Source organism: Peromyscus maniculatus, chromosome 1 (genome assembly GCF_049852395.1).
Source record: "Peromyscus maniculatus bairdii isolate BWxNUB_F1_BW_parent chromosome 1, HU_Pman_BW_mat_3.1, whole genome shotgun sequence".
NCBI classification, from domain to species: domain Eukaryota; kingdom Metazoa; phylum Chordata; class Mammalia; order Rodentia; family Cricetidae; genus Peromyscus; species Peromyscus maniculatus.
In genome coordinates, this window is record NC_134852.1 from 111,135,080 (window position 1) to 111,159,106 (window position 24,027).

Genomic DNA, 24,027 nt, shown 5'->3' on the forward strand with positions numbered 1-24,027 from the left:
GCTTCATTGGAGCCCTTCTAAGAAACAGCTAATACAGACATGCCTCTGAACCCACTCAGTATCTGTTCAGAAAAGTCCAGAAACATTTCTACTCACAGGTGACAAAACTCTCTTTTGACGTATAAAATAGGAAATTCTTTTCAGGTAGTTCTGCTTTATTCCAACCTTTTTTATGTCAAGCTGCATGATTTGGTTTAGCATCTTCTAGACCAGTGGTTCTCAACCCGTGGGTCGCAACCTCTTTGGAGTCATATGTCAGATATTTACATTATGATTTATAACAGTAGCAAAATTACAGTTATGCAGTAGCAACCAAAATAATGTTATGGGGGGCCTTAGGAACCGCTGCTCTAGATGCTATGCACAGTGAGCCTAATGCTTTCCACATGTTATCCTGGAGGTTGCTGTCATGCTCCTCATGTAAGTCCGTCGTTTGTTACTATAACAATACCTGAGAAAGGCTGACTTTATAAAGAAGAGAGATTATGTAGCTCATGGTTTAGAAGGCTGAGAGTCTAAACAGCACTGGAAAGCTTTGGTAAAGACCCCTTTGGCTACACCGCCTCATGGTATATATGAGAGAGGGATCATCACATCACCAGACAGGAAGCCATGGGGACTGGGTCCCATCATCCTCCCTTCTTAAGGACTTGCTCTAACAGAACTAAGGATCTCCTCCCATAACGCCTGACATCTTAATGGTCACCGAGGGCCAGGCTTTCAACATAAAAAGCTTTTAGGGACATATTCTAACCATGTCCAGACCATCACACTTGTGATTTTCCCTTTTTTTATGTCAGGAAAAAAAAAAATGACTGAAACACAAGGTAGTTTATTCTGGCCTGGTAGTAAGTTGGGGAGAGCTGCCAAACAGCACCCTCAAGACAAAATGGGGGGAAATTACCTCTAGCTTGAGTTTTCCTGCCTGGCCCACAGTCAGGACAAATCTTTGTCACCCGCCAGTCCCACAGCAGCTCAGACCCAACCAAGTCAACACAGAGACTTATATTGCTTACAAACTGTATGGCAGTAGCAGGCTTCTTGCTAACTGTTCTTAAATCTTAAATTAATCCATTTCCATAAATCTATACCTTGCCACTTGGCTCATGGCTTACAGGAGTCTTCACATGCTGCTTGTCATGGTAGCAGCTGGCAGTGTCTCCCTGCCTCAGCCTTCCGCTTCCCAGAATTCTCTTCTCTGTTTGTCCCACCTATACTTTCTGTCTGGCCACTGGCCAATCAGCATTTTATTTATACAGAGTGATATCCACAGCAATTACCTGATATTGCCAGCAGGAGCATAAGCAGGCATGAAAGGTTTTAACAGACTTGAGAGTTTTGAAAGGCAGAGAAATGGGCTGTCTTAAAGCAACTTGGGGAGGAAAAGATTTATTTCGGCTTACAGCTCACAGCTTACATCTTCTCTCACTGAGGGAAGTCAGGGCAGGAACTCAAGCAGGGACAGTGGAGGAATACCACTTCCTGGCTTATTTCTCATGTCTCTTTCAGCCTGCCATTTTATACAACCTAGAACCACCTGCCAGGGGTGGCCTGGGCCCTCCCACTTCAATCATTAATCAAGAAAATGCCCTATAGACTTGCCTGTAGGCCAATCACACACACACACACACACACACACACACACACACACACACACACACACACACACCAGCACATGGTTATAGAAAGAAGGATCTATATTAAAAAAAATTAAAAGGATGTTAGGGATATACTTTTTCTGTTTGGTGCTGGTGATTAAAACCTATGGCTTTGTGTGTGTTAGGCAAGTACTCTACCACTTGACTATATCCCAAGTCCAAGTATAAGTGTTTATGTACTGCAAGAAATCCAGTTAACTAAATGAGAATTTGCAAGAGAATGGGCAAGTTAGCACTGGCCTAATGTAGACAAAACCTTGAATTTGAGCCCCAGCACTGGGAAGGAAATTGCGTAGAAAATTAGTTCATAGAATAGACTGACACACTGTGACCAGAGAGAGAAGCGTTTCCTGGCAGGTGAGTAGACATGACAGGTTTAACCAGATGGGGAGCAGAATTAGAGGGCAAGGAATCCAAAGCAGATAAAAAGCTTTAGGGTCTTGGAAGGGGAAAGAGAAACAGAGTTAAAGGTGGAATTCGCATCGAGAAAACAAGAGTTTGAATTTGAAAGACACTAACTGCTAGGATCCCAGGATTCCTGCCTCAGCAGTCATCTCTGGTAACTGTGTTATGTGTGGGATAAAGAAGAAAGGAAGAAAGGGTCTCTTTGCTACACACTTACTAACTAGTGTTCTGTGTGTCAAGGCCTTTACATGTTGTCTGCCATTAATTATGAACTGTACCAAATGCTTTTAATTTACCACTTCACTTACTTCTTTTACTAGACCCATGAAATAGTATTTTCTCTGTCCCCCCCACAGCTGAGGACTGAACTCGGGGCCTTTAGGCAAGCGCTCTACCACTGAGCTAAATCCCCAACCCCTTTTCTCTGTCTTATATTCCATGAAAAACAGCTTAGATAGTTAAAATACAAGGAATTTAAATACTTAGAAATGAAATACAAGGAAACTGGCCTGTGGTGATATACACCTGTAATCCAAGCAGGACCCGAGGTTCTAGGACTGCCCTTCCAAGGCAAATTCAAGGCTGCATAGTCAGACTCAGTTTTAAAAATAAAAACATTGTAAGCTGTTAAGAAGCAGAACAGGAATCCTTGCCCAGCCATTCTGACAGGACACCTGTGTTCTTTTGCTGTCCCACACTCCCTTAAGTTATAAACATGGCTTTAGAACTGCACCCCGACTTCCCTCCCGACCTCATCTCCCACTCTGGCCTTTACCCACTGGTGTCTCCAGGCTGGCATCCCATCCCACTCCTCAAACACAGCTGCTCCTGTGCTTCCCTACTTTCTCCTCCTTCTGCTCCTTCTACGGGGAAGATGGGAATGTTCTTAGCCATCTCGTAAACGGCATTCTTCAAAAGGCACTCTAGGAGGAAACCATCTTGACTCTCCCAAGCAGACTTTGATGCCCACAAGTTCACAGTGTCTTATACATAACCTTTATTGTACATCTTTGATGCAGTTCTTTATAAACAGGAACATGTCCTGTCTTTATTAACCATATAGCAAAGACAATGAATAAATGAATGGTTTAAGGGCACTAAATAATCCCCCCATGCTACGTAAGCAAAGTAACTTTAGAAAATGTTTGTTGATGGAGACAGTGAACCACTTGATCATGCAGCATCAGGAAGACCAGGGGTTTAACATGTTCTGCTCCAAAGGCAACTTTCTAGTATTGAGTAATAGTCATAGCTTAGAAATGCAGCATTACTGCTCTATGATTTTAGTTCCTGGAATTCTAAGCTTTTTAACAGCCCAATTTGTACTTGCCGTAATTTATTTTAACCTATAAACCAACTTAGATTTTGATTGTCTTACGTCTAACCATTTTTATTTTTAGGATCCCAGTATGTAGCCCTGGCTGGCCTGGACCTCACTATATAGACCAGGCTGGCCTTAAATGATCGTCCTGCCTTTGCCTCCCAAGTGCCGGAATTAAAGGCGTGTGTCACTATGCCAGGCATCTGTACTCATTTGAAAAGCAGCCACCCAAGGAAAACCTATGAGCACAAAGCTTTCTTCTTTGATCTTTGAGTTAATTTGTCCTCCTTATCATGGGTCAACAAACTATGCACCTCCAAATACTGAAAGATGGGAACTGGAGAAGACAAGCTTGAGTAGCTGGGCCTTCCCGAGTACACTGCGTGTTAGATACTGTATGTCTTCCTGAGCACACTGCGTGTTAAATACTATGTGTCTTCCTGAGTACACTGCATGTTAGATACTGTGTGTCTTCCTTCCCGAGCACACTGCGTGTTAGATACTGTGTGTCTTCCTTCCCCAGCACACTTCGTGTTAGATACTTTGGGCCTTCCTTCCCCAGCACACTGCGTGTTAGATACTGTGTCTTCCTGAGTACCCTGCGTGTTAGATACTGTGTCTTCCCGAGTACCCTGCGTGTTAGATACTATGTGTCTTCCTTCCCCAGCACACTGCGTGTTAGATACTATGTGTCTTCCTTCCCCAGCACACTGTGTGTTAGATACTGTGTGTCTTCCTTCCCCGAGCACACTGTGTGTTAGATACTGTGTCTTCCTGAGCATACTTCGTGTTAGATACTGTGTGTCTTCCTTCCCAAGCACACTGCGTGTTAGATACTGTGTGTCTTCCTGAGTACACTGCGTGTTAGATACTGTGTGTCTTCCTGAGCACACTGTGTGTTAGATACTTTGGGCCTTCCTTCCTGAGCACACTGTGTGTTAGATACTTTGGGCCCTTTTGAATCTGAAGCCAAATAATTGTAATTCCACCTTCTCTGTTTGTTTTGCATTTTGTAATTCAAGAGGCTAATTTAGTCGATTACAGTAGATAACTTTTCTCAAAAATGAAATTAAAGGGGATTTTTTAACTGATTTCTTTCATGAAGGCAATTTGTGAAATAGAGTCATTAATTTTTAAGCAAGATTAAAAACAGAATGAATTACTTAGCACATGGATAGTGGGGGGGGCAATCTTTGCACCCAGTTAGGTGACATTGTAACAGCCATTCTGCCTCGACAGACTTCAAAAATCATGGAGATCAAAATGTGGATTTCCTCCTTATAGCTAGGGATCACAAACAAGCTGCCTGGCTTTTTCCACTTGTAAAGACATGAACACACTGCATACACGTGCATGCAGCTCCTAGCACAACACAGCGGGCAGTCAGGACGGTGGGCTCCCTGAGCACGCTTGTGTCTTCTTGTTTACTGAATGGACTTAGAGCTTATCTGTGTGACCTGTGGATTGTTCTTGTATACCCGGGAACAATGCGGAGTAAATCCCTGCTCTCAGATATCTCTTTAAGAGAATGGTGCTTTCGGAAAGAAGGGCTGCCTGCTTTTGGAGAACTGATCGTCACTGCTTTCCTGAAGCGAGGTCTTTCAATGCCATGTCTTCTGTTTATCTCCCCAGAAATCTGAAGTCAGCGCCAGCGATTTCCTCAGTGGAGATGATAGCATGGAGCCTTCTAAAACAGTGACCCAGTCCAAAGCCTCTGGCAGGTCTAAGGTGGTAGGGTCAGGCGAGCACAAGCTGAGGAAGAGGGCAGCTGACAAGAAAAGCAGGTGAGCCTCTGAATGCTCGGTGCAGGTGAAAGCAGAGCAGGGCCATTGCCGCAGGGAAAAGGCCTGGATTTGGCCAAGGCTGCCTACATTGCTTAAGTTATGGCAGCTCACTGAAGAATTTCAGTCCTTTTAGAGGTAATGCACAACTCAGCAGGCAGAGGTAGGTTGAGCTCTGTGAGTTCAAGGAAACCAGGTCGATGTCTTGAGTTCCAGGACACCCAGAGCTACATAGAGAAACCCTGTCTCAAAAAGTCAAAAAAAAAAAAAAAAAAAAGAAAGAAAGAAAGAAAGGACGGTGCATGAGAAGAAGGGTATGAAGAAAGCAGGAGAGTGGGTTGGGGTGTGCGTGGACCGTGATCATAGCTGTGTGGGAAATGTGAAGAGGGATGCACCAAGTGACATGGTCACAAGATTAGCAGAGTGGGTAAACTAGAGTAAGTTAGACTGCCCTTCTAGAACAATCTAATTCTGTAACATTCATTGCTATACTTTTATGGATATAAATCTTACAGCTAAAGAATATTTGACATACCTTTAGATGAGAACCAGATTCTGATCATCAACACTGTTTCCTAGCCCGCCATGGGAGCAGAAGCAGAATGGGGGTTTCAGACCAGCCTGGGCTACATAGTGAGGCAGACTGTCTCAAAGAAAACAGAGCTGTTCTTACACTTGCCTTTGAAAAGAAATACGTGCTGCTCGACCTCTTTCCTCCTGTGCAGCTCGATTGTTGCCAGCTGGGCTTCTACCTCATGCCTACCTGTCTGTGAACTTGCAGAAGTGTGGTTGACGAACAAGAGCTCTCAAGAATTCCAGTACATGCCCCGGCGACATCACTAAGTGTGGACAGACTGGCGCTTCTGGGTAGAGTACATTCAGTCAGAATCATCGTTGAAACCATGGGAGTCCCTCCAGAGAGTCCACACATGACACCAAGCAGAAAAAGCTTTGCCGGGAAACCACCAAAGCCTGCAGCAGCAGCAGCAGCAGCAGCAGCAGCAGCAAAAAAGCGGTATATCTAAATAAGAAAGCGAAATGGCTTTGGGGGAAAGCGTGGCTGATAATAGGAAAGGTGTAACTCGTTTTACGACTTGTTTCCATGTACATTTTCAATCAATAAAAGTGATTTGGAGTTCCCAAAAATGAGGGTAAATTTAGAATAAAGAAGCTAGGTTGGAAACCATTCTTACGCCCTTACAGTTATAGCAAGAGAGACAGGCACCTAAGATGCCTGTCTGTAGCATAGTACCTCAGGGGCCGATAGATCAACTCTCAGGGGCCGATAGATCAACCTCAGGGGCCGATAGATGGTTCATGTTGAACGTATGGTGGGTGCTCTAAGTAACCTCTGAGGCCATGCGATCCTGGAAATGGGAACTTCAAAGAGAGAGAGGCGGAAAATACATCCACTTTTTGTTTAGTTTAGTTTTAGATTTTTATATATCTGGGTGTTTTGCCTGTTTGTGTACCATGTGTGTGTGGTGCCCAAGGAGGTCAGAAGAGGGCATTGGATTCCCTAGCACTGGACCCATGTGGGTGCTGGAAACCTTACTTGGGTTCTTTGCAAGAGCCTCAAGTTCCCTGAACTGCTGAGCCATCTCTCCAGCACCGCCCCCCCTCCACACACACACACACACACACACACACACACACACACACACACACACACACTTTTCTTAAATCATTGTTTTTTCTTGCAGCACTTTCTTTGTGGAGTATCACTTTCCTGTGGGCTTTTCTAAAAGTGGACTGGGAAAGACAGCTTTGATCACTGAGGTCGTGCGACTCGCCTCCAGTAAAATCACAGATGGAGGTAAAAAGCGTGCTGGTGTTCTGCTGATCACTGCCCCTGACCAGAGTGCTAGAATTAGAAGTGTGTGCCACCACCCATGGCCTGGTGTTTGCTTTTTAAAATGGTCTCACTATGTAGACTAGGCTGACCTCAAGCTTTCAGTCATGCTACCTTGGCTTCCCAAGTACTGGGATTTCAGGAATGTGCCACATGCCTATCTGTAGATGGTATTGTTTATAGTAATGTCTTAGGGTTACTATTGCAATGGGAAGATAGCGTTTATTTGGCTTATATGTCCACATCTTAGCCATCATCAAAGGGAGTCAGGACAGGGACTTAAACAAGGCAGGATATTAGAGGCAGGAGCTGACAGTAGAGGGGTGCTGCTTACTGGCTTGCTTCCCATGGCTTGCTCAGCCTGCTTTCTTATAGAACTCAGGACCACCTGCCCAGGAGTGAATCTACCCACAATGGGCTGGGCCCTCCCCATCATTCACTAATTAAGAAAATGCCCAGTCGGGACGGTGGTGGCACACACCTTTAATCCCAAGCACTGGGGAGGCAGAGGCAGGCAGATCTTTGTGAGTTCGAGGCCATCCTGGTATACAAAGTGAGTTCCAGGAAAGGCGCAAAGCTACACAGAGAAACTCTGTCTCAAAAAAAAGAAAAGAAAAGAAAATGCCCTACAGAGCCCTATCTTACTGGTCATTTTCTCAGTTGAGGGTCCCACCTCTCCAGTGACTATAGCTTGTATCAAGTTGACAGAAAACTAGCCTGCACAAGTATAAAAGTTGGTTTTTTGTTTATTTGTTTGTTTGTTTGTTTGTTTTTCTGGAGCTGAGGCCTTGCGCTTGCTAGGCAAGGACTCTACCACTGAGCTAAATCCCCAACCCCAAGTTTTTTTTGTTTTTATGTAGTTGATTTTATCTAATGTAGTTGATTTTGTCTGTTTTTTCTTTTGTCCCTTATACTTCGATATTGTCTTTTATTTTCTTTCTTGTTGTAAACAAAGACACCAAAAAAATATATTCCTGTAACCTAATATTACAGTTGTTCTTATTTTTTTAATCACGTTTTTTAAATTTAATTTTGCTGTGAAGGTGGATGTGAGGGGCACCAGCAGGTGTGGAAGTTCAGCACAACTTTCAGGAGTCAATTCTCTCCTTCTGGTGTGGGCTCAGGAATGGAACTCAAGTTGTCAGCCTTGGCAACACATGATTTTAACCTCTGGGCCGTCTACTCGCCCTACAGCTGCTTTCCTAGTAGAGTCTGCTTTGAAGACTGGGTCCTCACTTTGATCATACCAAACACTAAGTGTGTGATCTTAGCAGTCACTTTTGTCTTTAGGCCGCTCTTAATATAAATTAGACCATGTATTTCATGATCTCTTTCAACTCTAAAAAACTTTCTCTAAGACATGGTTAGCAACTTATACAGATTTCTTCCATTGCCACAGTCACTCAGTACTAAAAAGGCTTTGAGGAACAGAATTATGTGATTGATATAGTAATTGTGAGGACATGTGCCCAGGTACGAAGGAGCAGTCTTAACCCCAGATTGCAATAGAATTCAGTTTGTTCATTATGAACTACTACTGTACCCATAGTCTTATTTGTCCCCTCAGTTGACCTTCCTGGTGCCCAAAAGAGGTATAAGTGTTACCATCCTTTTCCTGGGGGTAGCAGCCAGAGAAATTGATCTCATGGTGACTGGGCACAGGCCTTTTGACCTGTGTGTGGATGAAGACCCATATTCTGCCTAAGAGTAATGAGAATGTGAGAGTCAAGAATTAAGATTGCCACAAATGAACAGAGAAAAGTAGATGAAAAACTGGCGATTTAAAAGAGTGAGTACTCAGTGCCAGAATCTCTGCATAACTGGGCTGTTGATGAGAGTTCTGCAGACCTATTAAAGAAGCCCAGAAGTGAATGGACAGGAAGGAATCTTACAGGTGACAAATGGACCCCAAGTAATAGACCTGAAGCTCAAGCACATCTCCTTTGATTTTATTCTCAGATTTCTTATTTCCTAGATGAAGCTGCGTATCAGTGAAGACAAACTAAATGCCACTGTCACTTCATCCTGTTTACAGCAGAAAGCCCTGGCTATTCACAGAAGGCCTCTACTCCACCTCACACAGCTAACTAGCATGAGTAGTTGATACTCCATCTGAGTGACAGCCTGAGTGTCTTGTCCGTTAGCGAGAAAATTAGCTTACTTTTATTACTGGAGTTTTTAATTTTATTCTTCTATGAATTCATTTCTCCCTAGGCTTCCCCCTAGCTAATCTCCTTTTTCTACTGAGCCACTTGCCTACCTGATTTTCAAAAACAGTCATGTTTGCTAGGTCATAGTAGTGCACACCTTAATCCCAGGATTGGGAGGCAGAGGCGGGCAGATCCCTGTGAGTTCCAAGCCAGCCAGGGCTACACAGTAAGACCTGATCTCAAAATAAATAAACAAACATTTAAAAAAACACAATGTCTGGCAGGGCGGCAGTGGCACATGTCTTTAATCCCAGCACTCGGGAGACAGAGGCTGGCGGATCTCTGTGAGTTCAAGGCCAGCCTGGTCTACAGAGTGAGATCCAGGACAGGCACCAAAACCACATGGAGAAACCCTGTCTTGAAAAACCAAAAAAAAAAAAACCCACAGTGTCTTGGCCACGGTCTCCTTTTATATCCTGGTTCCCGTTTGATGAGCATTTCTCATAACACAGCTGAACAGTATAACTCCTACAGCCTTTGATTATACGAAGTCACATTGAATTCCTGAAAGAACTTGAAAAGGGCGGGTAGAGTCAAAGCAAGGATTAATGATGGCTGTGGTTGGGTTGTGTGACCTGTGCCTGTTTATCCGTTCTCCTTCACAGTGGTGAAATTCCAGCAGCGATTTGTGTGTCCAATAGAGTTTGGTGGCCCAATGATAGAGCACTGGTGGAATTCTAACCTCAACTTCCAAATTTATGCAAAGAAACCCCCACAGAAAAAGGTAAGTCATTTGAGCCTTGCCGTTCACACCAGGCATTTTCCTAGATAAATGAGATTTCTGGGATCTAGTAACACAAATGTTACTATGCTCAATACTATCTTCCAGCACACTGTCAAATCCAATAATGGCAACAGCTCTGTGAATTAAGTACATTATCGCCTTCATTTCCTAGAAGAAGAAACTGACACTTGTGTTCAGTGACTTGTCGGAGATTCCCACTCTAACAAGAGCAGAGCCATAGCATCTTACAAGTTCTTGGTCTATTCTGGTCTGGTCTGGGTGTGTTTTGTTTTTTTTTATTTTTGAGATAGGATCTCATTTATGTAACCCAGGCTGGTCTTGAACTTGAGGTCTCCCTCCTCAGCCTTCTATAAGCACTAGGATTGCAGGCGTGTGTCAACCACAGCTGCCAGAACCCATGTCCTTGACCTCCTGCTGTGCTTGTTCACTGCAGGGCAGTGACAGTATCTGTGCAGGCATTTCATGTGGGCCTTAGTCCCTAGAGTACCCAGCCCGCACCCAAAATAGTAAAACTGTGGGTAGCGATTGGTCAAATAGTTCCCGTTTAGAAAGTTCACTGGCAAGTGTCCCCTCCTTCAGTGAAACAGCAACCCAGGTGATGAGACTCCGTCTCTGGTGTGAATAGGTGAATGCACCCCAGAATATAAACAGTACAACCTCTTAAGAAAAATAGCAAAACAGGAAGAAGAAGGAGTAAAAATCACAGACTTGTTCAGTCGTGAGGAAACTTCAAGACAACCTCAGTTAACATTTTAATATATTTACATTGCATTTCCCTAAACCTAGTTCATGGCTTTTTTCTAATTATAAAAGAATTTCACATTATTTTTTATAACTTGAAAAATGTTTTTCCATTTGAATACCAACGACCAAGAAGGCAAACTTTGCCTACAACCTGGCATAGTGACACATGCCTTTAATCCCAATACTTCCAAGGTAGAAGCAGATGGAATTCTGGAAGTTTAGAGCCAGGCTGCCTATGTAGCAAGTTCCAGGCCAGCCATGGCTACACAGTGAGACCCTATTTCAAAAGCAGAAAAAAAAAAAAAAAACTTCTATCACTAAGAAATAGCTATTGTTAACATTGGGATTTTTTACATTTAATATTTGTGTTTAACTTTTATTTACTTTTATTTAGTGTGTGTGTGTGTGTGTGTGTGTGTGTGTGTGTGTGTGTGTGTGTGTGTTACTAGGGATTGAACCTAGGACCTCAAAAGTGGTTGCCAAGTTCTCTATTACTGAACCCCAGACATCTTTTTACTTTTCTTCTTGATCAAGCACTCAGTAAGTTACCAGGCTGGCCTTGAACTCACTTTCATGCAGGAAGATACCGAACTTTCTATTCTTCCTTAGCTTCCTAAGTAGCTGAGATTACAGACCTGTAGAGCTAGGCCCTGCTAACATGTCTTTAAATTGAGCACAATATGTTACATAATTTTTTTTTTTTCCCATCACAGGCAATTTATTTTGTTCTATTCATTCACAGTTAATACAGAAAATACTTGGAAACATTTCCATATAATGTTTGACACAGAAATCATCAAATAGAAGTATACAATGTTGACAGGAGGCAGTACATTTATAATTTATAACCCCAAATGTATTTATAAATTAGAAACGGAAAGATCTACAAATGAAATTATGAAGGTTCACCAAAGTCATTTAATCTGTCAGTTTCTCATTCATTTTTATGTCTTAATAATATTCTATTGTATGAATAAGCCACATTTTATTTCTCTCCAGTATTTGATAGCTATTTGAGTTGTTTTAACTTTTTTACTATTAGCAACACACTGCTGTAAACCTTCATGTACATGTTTCATAGGTGCACATTTTCAGTAGTTTGAGGATATATTCCTAAGGGTAGAATTGTTGAGTAACAGAGTAACAATGTTTTGCATTTTGACCAACCACCAAACTGTTTTGCCAAAGTGGCACACCATTTTACAATCTCACCAAACCCTTGTTTTTAAGGCTCTGATTTTTGTACAAAAGCATTCAATCATTCTGTCAGACCAAACCAGGGAAAAGTAAGCTATAGTTCAGAACTGTTCTATTCCATTTACTATGCAAAGCCATTCTTGGCTTTTGCAACTCTCAGCCCTTTTGAGTATTCTTGCAGTGTTCACCTTTTCCTCCACCACTTTTTTTTCCTTCTTTTTTTCTGGTTTATTTCTATCTATTACAAATGTATAAAGAATCCTCCATCAACGCTGCTGATAGCAGCAGAACCTTGAGAAATATACCTTTGGTTTGCCTCAGAAAAGGAACACATATTGCACTGTAAAGTTTATAAAATTGGTGCAAAACATTGTGATAATGTTACAATACCAGTTTTAAGAGTTCAGTGACCAATGGGGAGCCGATGGGATACATGAAGAACTGTGAAAGCGATCTCACTTAGCCAGATGTACACGTAGACTGTTACATAATTTTGTATGTATCTTTTGTTTGTTGGGTTTTTTTTTTTTATTTAACATTGTGTCATGGGTTTTTTATTTTATTTTTCTTTTAATAAAATAGTTTTCCACATAATTTAATGTTTGGGAATTATATATTTGTGTTTAGATAAGCCTCCTTGGGGCTATCTTATTGGTATCTGATCTCGTCTTCCAAATCATCTTATATTCCTGATTTTCTGAAAGAATGGAGGGTTGGGTTTGGGCGGTGGTCTTGCCCAGCGACTGCCTAAAAAGGCCACCTTTTAGGTGAGTTTTCCATGGTGCTGGTTTGGTTCCATTCTGTAATTAGACTGGAGGGATACTGTCTCATCTGTCTCCAGTTCTCTAGTCCAGTAGAGGAAGTTAATAGCTTTTCCAGCAGCTTGGCAGTTGGCCGGAGTTGGTGTCAATGGCATTCTCAGATGTGGGGGAGCAGTGGAGACACCTGTGACGATGAACTGTTGGGTAAATTAAGCACACCTAACTTTCTGGCCAGTTCAATTGCTTCTTTCATATTTCCCATTGCCGTTCCGCTTTAAATTGAGTTAGATCAAGTGTGGGGAAAGCCTGCCTCCATGCAGCTGCTGTCCAGTCCAGTAAAGGGAGGGTTTCCCTTTGGCTACATCTAAAATTCGTTCCAGACCTTCAAATTTATCATTCAACTTTTATCAAAGGTAACAAGTGTTGCTCATATTACTGTAAACCTTTGGTGACCAGCAGTGGTGGAGCGTGCCTCTAATCCTAGCAAATGGGAAGCAGAGGCAGGAAGGAGGGTTTCCTGGTGTACATAGCAAGTCCAGGACAGACAACGCTACAGAGTAAGACCCTATCTAAAAACAACAAAATCAAATCTTTTGTGAACTGGTTGCTTTGGTGGCTGCCTGTCATACAACTATATGAATATGCTAAAATTGGCTTAATTGTTATGTATTATTAGACCAGTGGTTCTCAACCTTCCGAATGCTGCAGCCCTTTATTTAATACAGTGTTGTGGTGACCCCCCCACCATAAAATTATTTCATTGATACTTTACAACTGTAATTTTGCTACTGTTATGAATTGTAATGTGAATATCTGCTATGTGACCCCCCAGTGGGTCAAGACCCACGGTTGAGAACCACTGCATAGACATTTAGTTGTTTTTGGTTATTCACTACTCTTAACATATGCAATTTGTGCATAGCTTTTATTCTAGCTTGTTCATGTGACAGCCTTTGCTCCTTTGTAGCCTCAATAGCATCAGGCATATCGTGTGATTTTCTCAGTCTTAAGACATTAGTTAATGAAGCTTACTGAAGAAATCAGTATGCAAGAAGAACTAAGTTTTACTAGAGAAAGATGCTTTTTTGTAGCTTATGAAGTCCTCTGTAATCTGTGTTTTCTAGGGGAAAACAGTAAAACCCAGAAGGGAAAGAGAAAGCTTTTATGGATATGGTGGCATTGTTGGCCACCTATTCTCTCACAAGCCATCACAGGCTATCACTTCAGTTAAAGTCCCCCGTGGCTCTCCTTAAGCTTTTCTTTCCTTTTTCTGTCAGCCAGAAGTCATTGGATCTGCATCCCTCCCTTTGCGTGCTGTCATTCAGTCAGAGCTGCTTTCTTTCAGTAACCAGCTTCCAGTGCAACAGGAAGATGGCTCGTCTTCACTTGGCCCCCTAAAGGTATGTGGGGATACATCCAGAAAGTCACAGGTATTTCCTGAGCATGACCCTGAGCCTAGCACTGAGACTATAGCTGTGAACAGGAAAAGCAGGTCTCTGCAGTGGGGAGGCTTCTGAAGAGCAGTAGAGTGCCTTGAAGGCAATAGGTATGTACAATATTGCCAGCGAGGAAACAGGAGATGGACAGACAAGCCCTCTCTAAGGAGCTGGTGTCTAAGGTGATAGTTGAAGAAAAAGAGAAGAAAAGTCAAAGCACATATAAAAGCCCTAAGGATTGTTACCACTGGATAGCAAGCAAGAGTCAAAGGATAGAAAATAGAGTTGTACACATAGGAGGTAAGAGTGAAATTCACGTCTTTTTAGGTCAAGGCAGTGTTTAAATTTTGGCCTGTGAGTCAAAGAAAAGACACCAGAGCATTGGCATGACATCTTATTGTCAATTTAAAGTATTTCTATGTAGATGGTACATTATAGGGAGTAAAGGGAAAATGTAAACACTGAAGCATTCGTTCTGGAAAGATGCTGGATGATGCTTAGACCAGATTTGCATCAGGGAAGGAACAAAGAGAAGCAGCAGTGTGCGCCTGCTGGAGTGAGTGCTGAGGTGCCTTAGAGAAAGGCTCCTCCCTGTGTTAGCAGCCTCGGGATGTCTCAGATAGCAGGATTTGAATACGGGGATTTAGTACAGCTTCGTTTGGAATCACATTAAGTTTTCTGGTTTGGTTTTTGAGACAAAAATCTCACTATGTAGCCCAAGCTGGCCTGGAACTCACTATGTAGTACAAGCTTCCTTTCAAACCTGCAATCCTCCTGCCTCTTAGCCTCCTGAGCACTGGCCACCATGCCCAACTCTAGTTTTTCAGTTTTGGGAATTTCCATACTCATGCCCTAAAACATTCTCCTCACTCCTACTCACCCAAAGGATAAAGTACAAGGCTTCAGTGTGTTACCCGCTTCTCCTTCACCTTCCCTACCAATAGCCAAGTCAGACAAATCCAGTACAGGCATGTCTAACTCGTAGCCCAACAGGCATGTGACCCAACACAAAACGATAAACTTACTTAAAACATGGGGGGCTCTGTTGGTTTGTTTGTTTTTGCATTGTTTTTATAGCTCCACTGCCTGATGCTCACTCATGGATTTTATACATGACAAGTGGTGATGTTGAAAGGTTGGATCACTGAAGTGCCATGCTGTTCATGCTGCTGTTCCCCAAGCCCACCTTGTTTACTGAAACAGGGTCTCCCTATGTAGCCCAGGTTGGCCTGAAACTAATCATCCTCATCCAAGTGTTAGTTCCCACCTGTTTGCTCCATTCTTGACTACGAAGTTGAAGTCTTGAAGGGTAATACATTGATTGATGAACTGGAAATTGTTTCTGTTCTTGCCCTACAGCAACGGTTCTCAACCTGTGGCCCGCAACTCTTTTGGGGGTTGAGTTACCCCTTCACAGGAGTTTATATCAGATACTTAGGTTACAATTCATAACAGTAGCAAAATGACAGTTATGAAGCAGCAATGAAAATAATTGTATGGTTGGGGTCAGCACACCATGAGGACCTGTATTAAAGTGAAGGTTGAGAACACTGATCTACATGGTAGGAACTGAGAAGTACTAAACAAGATTGAAAGTTGACAGAGAAAAAGAACTTGGCTATGGAGACAAGGGTTTCAGAGAAAAACAGTATGCACTCTGTCGTCCTCAGTAATTCCTTCTTGTAATAACAAGTGACACTTCTGTCCTTCAGATTCATTTCTGTCCTGCTTCTGCTTGCTTTTTTTTAATTTTGTTTTTGAGGAAGGGTCTCATTGTAGCTGGCCTGGAACTCACTCCCCCTTCCCTCTCTCTCCCTTCCTCTTCTCCCTCCATAGCTGCATAAATAGGTAGTGTGAATGTACACACTTGAACATTTTCTCATAATAAATTACATCAAGCTGGTTCCTGTCTAAGTCCCTTCGTGTGAATTCCATACATTTTCTGAAAACAACATTCTATCATACATAGTACTTCAGTTTAAAAAATCAACTTAACATGAGTGATATATTCTATCTACAACCTATACTAATTTCACCAATTGTGTCAATACTTTTTTCCTTTATTGCAGTTTTTTTTTCTAATGCAGAATTTTTCAATTCCCTTTAAATTGAAAGGGTTTCATAGTCTTTCTTATTTCAGTATTTTAGTAATTTGTTTTGTTTTGTTTTTCGAGACAGGGTTTCTCTGTGTAATAGTTTTGGTGCCTGTCCTAGAACTCACTCTGTAGACCAGGCTGGCCTCCAACTCACAGAGATCCACCTGTCTCTGCCTCCCGAGTACTGGGATTAAAGGTGTGCCTCCACCACCTGGCTGTGTTTTAGTAATTTTTAAGGTAAGCCAGTTATTTATTCTGTAGACTGTCCCTCTACTGGTTTACCTAAATTAGTTTTTTATTTGACTTTGTTTTTTGAAACAAGGCTTTATTATCTAGTCTCAAACTCTTGATCCTCCTACTTCCGCCTCCCCAAGTCCAGGAATGACAGGGGTGCTCTGGCTAACTCAGCCTCAATAATAATAATAACATGTTATTAAGATCATTATAAAGTGGTAGTTTCTTTCTTGTTGTTTTTGAGATAGGGTCTCACTATGTAGTCCTGGCTGTCCTGAAACTCATTCTGTAGACCAAGCTGACCTCGAACTCACAGAGATCTGCCTGACTCTGCCTCCCAAGTGCTAGAGTAAAAAGCATGCCCCACAACACTTAGCTTAAAGTGGCGATTTCTAACTTCATGTTTCTAGTGCTTTTGTTTTTATTTTTTTCTCCAGTGCTGGAAAAAAAAGGTGTGGAACTTGGAGCTTTGTGCCCGTATGTACTTGCTCTACCACAGAGCTACCTCCAGCTCGCTGAGCATTTACTGATTGACATTATTCTGCACAATGATAAGGAGGAGTTACTGTCCCATTCCAGGTTAATTTTGTGTTAGTGTGAACTGACAAATTCTTACATTATTCAATAGGTTATATAATCTGTTGCTGTTACTAATTCTGACTTGGCCAGTAGGAGCTTCTTCAGCAGGAGTCTGTCAATTATACATGTCTTCATCATTTACTTAGCATTTCCTTATTTTCTGGTACAAGATGATTTTCTGGGTCATCATATGCTGGTAAGTAATCTGCCTGGTTCCTGTTAGTCTGGCAAATTGACATATATATGTCTGTTAGTATTTGAGGATAGATGGATGAGTTCATTCTTGTTTGCTATCAGCTCCAAAGTTCTGATTCCAGTTCTACGAGACATTCTTACTGCTGCTTCTCCTTTTGTGTTTTCTAGGTCACCATGGAGCTTGTCTTGGGCAACAAGGATTTCACTGGTGTCAGTGCTAAGTTGAGTAGCAGCACCCAACATATTCCACTTTCTGCTGCTCCAGGTCTAGATATGATACTACCAGAAACACTCCAGGATACAACCTGTACCAAAAATCCACAGAACTCAAATCAAATTCATGAGGAAACTGCAAAGAAAACACAGAATTTAGTGCTCCCCAACCCAAAGTCTGCAAACCCTATAGCCTCAGATTCCTCAGGCTTCATGACTATGCCAAATCACAGTTTAGTCCATCAAACAAATGGGTCAAGCAAAGACAATGCTTTACTATTACATGTACTATTGATGGTGCCAGATGGGAAAGGTTTTGTTTCTGGAGAGTCAGAGAAACCACCACCCTGCAACGTTTATATCAAGTGCAAGCTCTTCAGCACAGAGGAGGTCACCACGTCTGCCATCTCGTGGGGCACAGCACAGCCTGTCTTTAATTTTTCTCAGGTAACTTTGTGTGTTTCCTGTCCGTTTGTGGTTTATGGAGCAGGAGACAAATGTCTCCTAATTATGATTCTGTCTTAAGTGTAGAGTCTTCATATTGAAGAGACTTTGGGAGCTGTCAGTGTGCTGTGTTGATGGGAGGAACTGATACTGCCTAAAGTTTGGATCTCTGTTTGTTTCTTTCTGTCTACCATTGTTCTGTTTGCCTGAGTCTAGCGTCTATTCCTTCTGCTTCTTTTAGAACTATCAGTTAAACTCCCCACCTTTCTCTTATCTCTAAGCTCTTCGGATTTTTAGTTATGTTTTCTCTCATTTATTCTCTGTTTTAATATCCATCTCTTGATTTTTCTGTAGAATTTAGTGCTGGTGCCTTTTTTTTTTTATGACACTGGTGATTGAACCTAAGGCCTTGCATGTGTTAGGCAAGCACTCTATCACTGAGCTCCATCCACAGCAAGCCACCCTGGTTTTCTTCCTGACTCGCAGCTGATCACGTTCAGTCTTCAGGCAAAGAGAAAATCTGGCTCATTTTCCTTGGGGAGGGTGGGGTACGTTTGGCAGGTACCCCTCCATTAGGAAAAGGGTGGAGACCCCAGCACCTTCTCCTTCCTCTCTAGCTTTAACTGTCAGGCCCCCACCTCTGCTCTTGCTGAATTCTGATCTCCCTGTTCTCCCATGGACACACGCTTCAGCTTCATTCTGTGAAGGTAACTTCCAAATCTGCACTTGTGTGTAGGTCAAACGTTTCCCTCCAGGGTCGGCTATGATTGTCGGCCAAACAGCAGCACCTGGGTGTCTCCAAAGCACAGTCACACTACATTGCCTAGCATGTACCAGATAGTAAGGCTGTGCAAATGAAAGAATTCAAAGATGGCCTACCACTTGCAATCCTTCAAATAGGTGGCCTCTTGCCACTACTATTAAATGGATGGAGCTCCTCTTAGCTGTAGATCTCTAGCTACTGTTCATCTACTAGCTAGCTTATTCTAGAATAATTTTACATGAAAAATCCAGATGAAGAGCTGGCTTTGTTACTTGCTATGGCACGTTAAACAGGAGGTGTTTGTTTTTTTGTTTGTTTGTTTGTTGCATTTGATTTATTTTATTAAATGTTGTCTAGGCACTGGATTAGCAACCCTTTGATAAAGGGTTCAAAACTCTTTCTCCAGGCTGGAGAGACGGCTCTTGCTAAGAATATGCAGTACTCTTGCAGAGGACCTGAGTGTGGTTCCCAGCACCCACCTCAGGCAGCTCACAGTGGCCTATAACTCCCAGGCCTCCAGCCTGCTTGCAGATACCCACACACAGACAATACACACATACACTTAATTGAAAATAATTGTTTATTTTAAAGCACACATACCGTACAGCATGATTTAAAAGTGCATCACTTTACCTTAGAGAGTAGCTTGGGTGAGTCACCATATTTGACATGCCTGATAACCTTCTCTCTGTCCCGACATGAACCCTGTCGTCAGCTACTGTTGGTAGCTGTCTTTTTGTGTGTGTTAGTCTCTTATAGCACACTGTTTCTGTGAGGACATAGACTGGATTTTACATTAATATCTTCAGCATCGTACTGTGCATGCTCATAGGGGGCTTTCAGGAAGCACTTTTGAATAAAAGTATAAATTATTGTTTCAATGGTGGAAATTCTTTTTCCTGATTATTCTCCCCAGGTGATTCCTGTCTCTCTGTCTTCCAAACACCTGGAAAGACTTAAGAACAATGTGATGATAATTGAAACTTGGAACAAGGTGCGAAGCCCAGGACAGGACAAGCTGCTCGGACTGGTGAAACTCCCCCTCCATCAGTTTTACATGTCATTCAAGTAAATAGGACCTTTTGGCGTATTCTTTATTCTTCATTTTTATCTTTATATAGACTGAAGAGGAATTCTTTGGGTGTGCAAGCATGACTAGAACCCCCTGAAGGGCCTTTCCCAGTTTCACACACTTCTTGCTCTTTCTCCCGTGGGAAGCTGCCACCCAGACCTACGTCCCTGAGCTTCAGGAGCTTGATAAGAACCTTAGGACTTGAAAGCCTTTAACTTCGTAGCAGCCTGCGATGCAGGTGTAGAAGAGTGAGTAGAGAGTGAAAGGAGTTACACTAGCTGTTGCATAAGTCGTCAGAGCAGAACCCAGGTTCAAAGGAGTTACACTAGCTGTTGCATAAGTCGTCAGAGCAGAACCCGGGATAGAAGGAGTTACACTATCTGTTGCATAAGTCGTCAGAGCAGAACCCGGGTTCGAAGGAGTTACACTATCTGTTGCATAAGTCGTCAGAGCAGAACCCAGGTTCAAAGGAGTTACACTATCTGTTGTATAAGTTGTCAGAGCAGAACCCAGGTTCAAAGGAGTTACACTATCTGTTGTATAAGTTGTCAGAGCAGAACCTGGGTTAGAACCAGATAGCCGGGCTCCTTCCAGCTAATGGTTGACTTCTCCATCATCAAGTGGCAATATGGTTCATAGCAGCTGTTCTCCAGATTTCTGTAACAAGTTGAGATTTGCTAACTATTTGTACATCTCTTTAATAACTAGTAAAACACTGGTGAACTTGAAAGTTACTTCTACTCATACGGACTTCCTTTCTGTTTGATTCAGAGTGTGTAGGGTGTTTACCCACCACCCCCACAGCTCCCCAGAGTTTTCTTGAGTGTGAGCAGCAGGAAATATTAGATAGAAGGATTTATTGCAGAGAATCTTGTGGAGATAAACAGATAGAAAATAAAGGATAGCCTTGAGAGGGCCTGGAACCTTTTCCAACGAGCCCCGACTGTTTCTGCCCCAGGGTTTTTATAGAGACGCCAAGGGGTGGAGCAAAAGACCTCCTCCCCCAGCACAGCCAAGTGCAGGCCATCTCAGACACCTGCACTCAGGCTCGTGGTCCTGATCATCCTCTATGCGGACCTGCTGGATAAAGCCTCGAGGAACCCGAGAACGGACTCCCACAAGAGTGCAGGTTTTTAAGTGCTTTAGCATTAAGCAAGGCTCTGTTGTAAATTTTACAGACAACACTTTTGTGTGCATTATCTCACTAGAGCTTCACTATAACCTCATGAGGGGTCATCATGGTCCTTATTGTACAAACGAGGAAAGTTGTCCTGTAGCTTTGGGAATTCAGTGTCTCTGGCTTCTTTTTCCTCGTCTCTAAAACAAGGTTGATGCTGGGTCACTGTCTCACTTGTGGAGCAGTCATGAGGCTCTAGTGAGAAAATGCATGGGTTTGCCTTGCAGGAATAGGTAAGTACTTATGATGGTAACATTGAACATAACCAGGCTGAGGAGGAGAACTGCTGAAACCATAGCTGTCCATATCTGTTCTAGCCTCTCAGCTCACCACCACCGCCACCGATAACACACATACACACACACACACACACACACACACACACCCCACAGATCACACACATACACATACACATCTCACACACACCACAGATCACACACATACACTCACACCACACATACACACACCACAGATCACACACATACATTCACAACACACATCTCACACACACCACAGATCACACACATACATCACATCACACACCACACATACACATACACCACAGATCACACACATACACTCACACCACACACACGCATACACCACAGATCACACACATACATTCACAACACACACACACACAAACACACACACACACACACCACACATCACACACACATACACATACTCAGATCACACACACACCACCTCTTTTTAGTGATGTAATTCATCTGACTTGTTATTCTTCCTCACTTCCCTTTGTATCCCATTAGCGCCCATCCTTTGTTGATGGAGGACAAAACAACAGTAGCACCAACTACTGAGAATTTCCTGTGAACCAAGTACCTCGGTTGGCATTTACATGAGCTGTCTCAGTTCAGTCCTCACAGCTCCTTTGTAGAAGTTTCAGAACCTATAGTTCACAAATAAGGAATCAGGCTGTGAAAAGTCCAGTTGGTGATTTAAGCCATACAGCATGTACATGGCAGCACCAAGTATTGATGAAATTATTAAGGCCACTCCACGTAGTTAAAAGGGAGGTTTATTTATTTATTTATTTTTTTGGTTTTTCGAGACAGGGTTTCTCTGCATAGCTTTGCGCCTTTCCTGGAGCTCACTTGGTAGCCCAGGCTGGCCTGGAACTCACAGAGATCCGCCTGGCTCTGCCTCCCAAGTGCTGGGATTAAAGGCGTGCGCCACCACCGCCTGGCGGGAGGTTTATTTTGTGGGGTGACTTACAAGTGAAGGGATAGGTAACAGGGTCTGGGAAAGGTGTAGTGCAGTCCAGCGATGTTCTCTGGAAAACTCCACTCGGTCTAGCTCCAGCTTCCAGGGTCCAGGAACCAAGAGCGCCAACACATCCAGATCTCGGGTCTTTAGCGTCCTCTCTTGGCCCCGCCTTGTAGGCATGAGAGTTACCTAAGCCTCAGTGGGGGTTGGAACTTCCAGGTCAAAGCTGGAATGGCTACCCACTACAACCAAGAGCCAGGCTGGTAAAAGAAAATGATTCAGGTTTAGAATCAAATAGTTCAGGACTGGAGGTGTAACCAGTGGTAGAACAGTGCAAAGATAAAGTCAACTGGACCGTGTGAATGGAAGCAGGGGGATCCAGGAGCTTCCTGGCTAGCCAGTCTTGCTGAATTGATGCTTCAGGTTCAGTAAGAGACCTTATCTCAAAAAATAATATGGAAAGCAATCAAGGAAAAAGTTGACATCAGCCTCCAGGTTCTGTGTGCACGTGCACACACATGCACACGCTCCAAACTGCACATGCATATATATATAAAATTTATAATATATATTATTTATAATTATATAATATATAATATATAAGCTACTTAACCTTTTGAACAAGATTTCCTCATCTGTTAATAATGGATAATACTAACTTTTGCAGTGTAAATGGGTTAAAAACACTATGAAAATGATTAGTGCTTCTGTGTAGTAATGCTTAGTAGATGGTAGGTATCATTGGTACTGTTCTCCGATCTTATCTCCAGACTGTGGGATCTATACTTTTCCTAGTTGACCACATTGACTATAAAATAATGCCATTCAACAAGCCCCCTCTGAAGTACGGTTCCATTGCAGACACTGGACTTGGTGCCATCATGCTACAAAGATAAACTAGACTCACTCACAGCTCTGTCTTTATGCAGTCTGAATTTACCTGCCTTATAATTTTAGTTTGGTTACTAACAGAATCTTAGTTTTTAAAACCACTAATTTATTTTTCTGGTTATCAATCCATTTCTAACAAGCTGAGAAAATGAACCAAGTAAGCAGCTCTGACATGACTGATGGTTGTTACATGCTCATTCACAATGTCTTCCTCCCTAGAGACCCCAAGATTTCTCGCCTGCTGCTTGATGCCAGGTACCCAGTTGTTGCTGTCGACAGCTATATGCCTGTGATTGATGTGTTCTCAGGCCACCAAAATGGGAGTCTTCGAGTCTTTTTAGCCATGGGTTCTTCAGATCAGATAATGATGCTGCAAAGATTAAAGAATGAAGAAGGAATACTCCCTCCCTTCAGCCCTAGGCCAGCCCATTTCCTGGACCAGCCACCTGTGGCATCTGCTGCTTTGGTAATGACCCAACATTATGGTTCACAGAAACTATCTCATTTTCTCTTACACATTTTAGTGAAACCATTACCCAGTGAAAGGCTCCAGCAAACAGTATAACTTACACTCCAGTACTTGCTTTATTTTGTGTGGGGGAAGGTATGTGTGAGCATGTGCACTTTATTTGTGTAAGTGCATGTGTGTGCACATGCATATAGCAGCAAGTACTTCAACTCAGGAGTCATTCTTCAGGAGCCCTCCACCTTCCAGGCATGGGTGTGTGTGTGTGTGTGTGTGTGTGTGTGTGTGTGTGTGTGTATGTGTGTGTGTGTGTATGTGTGTGTGTGGTGTATAGTGTATATATATATTTGGGTATGTGCACATCTGTGTGCAGGTGGAGGCCAGAGGTCAGCACTGGCTGTTGTTCTCTATTGCTCCCTACCCTAATTTTTAAATAATGTTTTCATCTTATATGTATGGGTGTTTCACTCACAAATACATCTGTGCACCATGTTTGTACCTGGTGCCAGAAAAGGGCATCAGACTTGAACTGGAGTTACAGACATTGTGAGCTGTTG

General features: G+C 42.7%; 1 protein-coding gene across 9 annotated transcripts in view; it reads left to right on the forward strand.

Annotated features, from left to right (window-relative positions):
* Positions 1-24,027, forward strand: part of C2cd3 (C2 domain containing 3 centriole elongation regulator) — a 119,514-nt gene that overhangs the window by 30,207 nt on the left and 65,280 nt on the right. For all 9 annotated transcript variants that reach the window (XR_013043554.1, XM_042279658.2, XM_042279667.2 and 6 more), the window contains 8 exons: positions 5,017-5,168; positions 5,947-6,180; positions 6,869-6,981; positions 9,833-9,951; positions 13,952-14,074; positions 17,383-17,874; positions 19,551-19,702; positions 23,224-23,470. Coding sequence is in view for 8 of the 9 variants with exons in the window: in XM_042279658.2 (XP_042135592.1) it covers positions 5,017-5,168; positions 5,947-6,180; positions 6,869-6,981; positions 9,833-9,951; positions 13,952-14,074; positions 17,383-17,874; positions 19,551-19,702; positions 23,224-23,470 (1,632 nt within the window). In the remaining variant the exon portion in view is untranslated. The remainder of the gene's footprint in view (positions 1-5,016; positions 5,169-5,946; positions 6,181-6,868; positions 6,982-9,832; positions 9,952-13,951; positions 14,075-17,382; positions 17,875-19,550; positions 19,703-23,223; positions 23,471-24,027) is intronic.